Genomic DNA, 2057 nt, shown 5'->3' with positions numbered 1-2057 from the left:
ACTTCAACGTGATGTTATCTTATTTTCTAGAAGATGGTATAAGAGATTCTGTCGTTGGTATTTTCATGCAACTATGAGAGTAAGTTCATTGTTAATGTTCTTTGATGATGAAAAACAGAGAGTGTCCATGTATAGATTTTGAATTATCAATATGTAGTCCCTGTTTTTAGATTTCTTATGAACAATTTTAGTCCAAAATTCTTCTTGGATGCAATGATATAGTAATATTTACATTTTCCAGATTGTGCCTTATGATCACATGAAAACCCTGACAAGAAAACCAACTGAAGGACAAGCAAGAGCGAGATTTAATTTCCAAGCCCAGACTTCCATGGAAATGTCCCTCAGCAAAGGTAAGTGCTTTGTGAGAAATATTTCTAAACTGATTTGATGCTTTTGCTTTGAAATTGCATACATTTACTCAAAGACAACATTTTATCAAATCAAAACAGCAGTGTACAAGAAAAAGCTTTTGACATAATGCTATAGTATTAAATGTCAGACTTAGGAAAAAAGAATCACAGCCAGATGTAAACAGTCACTCCCTGCTTCTCAAATAGCAAAGTAATCTAATCCTTTTCTTAATAATCTAAATAGATGAGCAAATATTACATTAAACAATAACATTTCCTTGAGAAGCAAATATGTCAGCCTTTCTTCCAGTATTCACAAAGTACATGATTAGTAAGAATTATTACAGTAATAAAGATACACTTAAAGGGCATTGCACAGAACTAGCTTGGATGAAAATAGAAATTTATCAAGGCTATGAACTACTAATAGATAAAGACTATGAAACTACCTAACTCAAGATTACAGGGATATCAGGATAATAATTGTTGTTGATCATCCAAATGTGAAGGAAAATCTTCGAATGTCACATTTTCTCAATAGGGGAGCTGGTTGTTCTGACCCGCCGAGTTGATGAAAACTGGTATGAGGGTCGAATAGGCGCTCGCAAGGGTATTTTCCCTGTCTCCTATGTAGACACCCTGGTGGAGCCAGGTCCTGACAGACCTTGTGAGTATAGGCTTAATTTTATTATTGTTTTTTCTCTCATTAATAGCTTTATAGAAATATCAGTTACGTTCATTAATAGGTTTTTATTAATTTTATTATTAAAAGATCCATATGATATTCATTGTAATGTGCCTTTTTATTGCTCACCTCTAGAATTTTAAGATAATGAGGTTTCATGAGGTATTGTATGGATTTTTTATATTTATTTTTAAGCATGGTTATCATATTTAAGATAATTATGAGTATTAGACTAGTTCACCTTTTTATCTTCATTCTCACTGCCTGGAACTCAGTTTGATAGTAAGCATGATGAGATTTTTCTACTTTTAGACATTTTAGTTGTTCGCTTCAGATTGCAAAAGACAGTTTGAAGCTTATTTTGCAGTTGATATATGCAGTTGCTTCATTAGAGATTTTAGTTGGGACACTGAGTGTATTTTGGAAAGATATAAAGTTTAGTAATAAGGTATTAGAATAGTTTTATAGTGTAAATAATAAGTTCTTTAGTACAGAAAATTTGTTCAACATCTTTTAACTACCATTTTCTCATGATACTAAATATAACAAAGAAAAATAAAGTACCTCACTCATTTCTAAAGAAAAATAACATCGTAATCCAGGATAAATCCTCCATATAAGTGATAAAGGGTGCTTTTTTTTTTTGCTAATACAGTTGAGACTCTGTTTGCTAAAATATGTCAGATATGTCAAATGTACACTCAAAATGGCACACTGAACCTGTGTAATCCACTCGTAGATTTTGCCATTATCCTATCATTTTTTAGTCTTTCTTTTTGTCTCATATTTTTTCATTTTGAGAACTTCAAAATTCTGTGTATTGTATAATGTTTACATGTGTGTGTTGTGTGTCTTTTACATGTGTAACAGAAATGAAAAACATCGTTTTTTTTTTTTTCTTTGATTGGTTCATTGCCCGTGCTTGCCTCTAAATTTTTTTTTTTTTTTACAGTTATTCCCCCAAACAGTATTTTTATTGCAGATATTAGATCCTTTACCAAAGATTTAATGATATTTTG

At 31.2% G+C, this 2057-nt stretch overlaps 1 protein-coding gene across 1 annotated transcript in view; it reads left to right on the top strand.

Annotated features, from left to right (window-relative positions):
- LOC119584971 (microtubule-associated protein futsch-like) overlaps positions 1-2057 on the top strand; it is a gene marked incomplete at its 5' end in the record, with an annotated part of 346977 nt that overhangs the window by 338367 nt on the left and 6553 nt on the right. The window contains 2 exon segments of the mRNA XM_037933567.1: positions 242-353; positions 895-1020. Coding sequence (XP_037789495.1) covers positions 242-353; positions 895-1020 — 238 coding nt within the window.

Source organism: Penaeus monodon, chromosome 19 (assembly GCF_015228065.2).
Source record: "Penaeus monodon isolate SGIC_2016 chromosome 19, NSTDA_Pmon_1, whole genome shotgun sequence".
In the NCBI taxonomy this organism is placed as follows: Eukaryota; Metazoa; Arthropoda; class Malacostraca; order Decapoda; family Penaeidae; genus Penaeus; species Penaeus monodon.
This window is presented reverse-complemented; position numbering and strand designations above follow the sequence as displayed.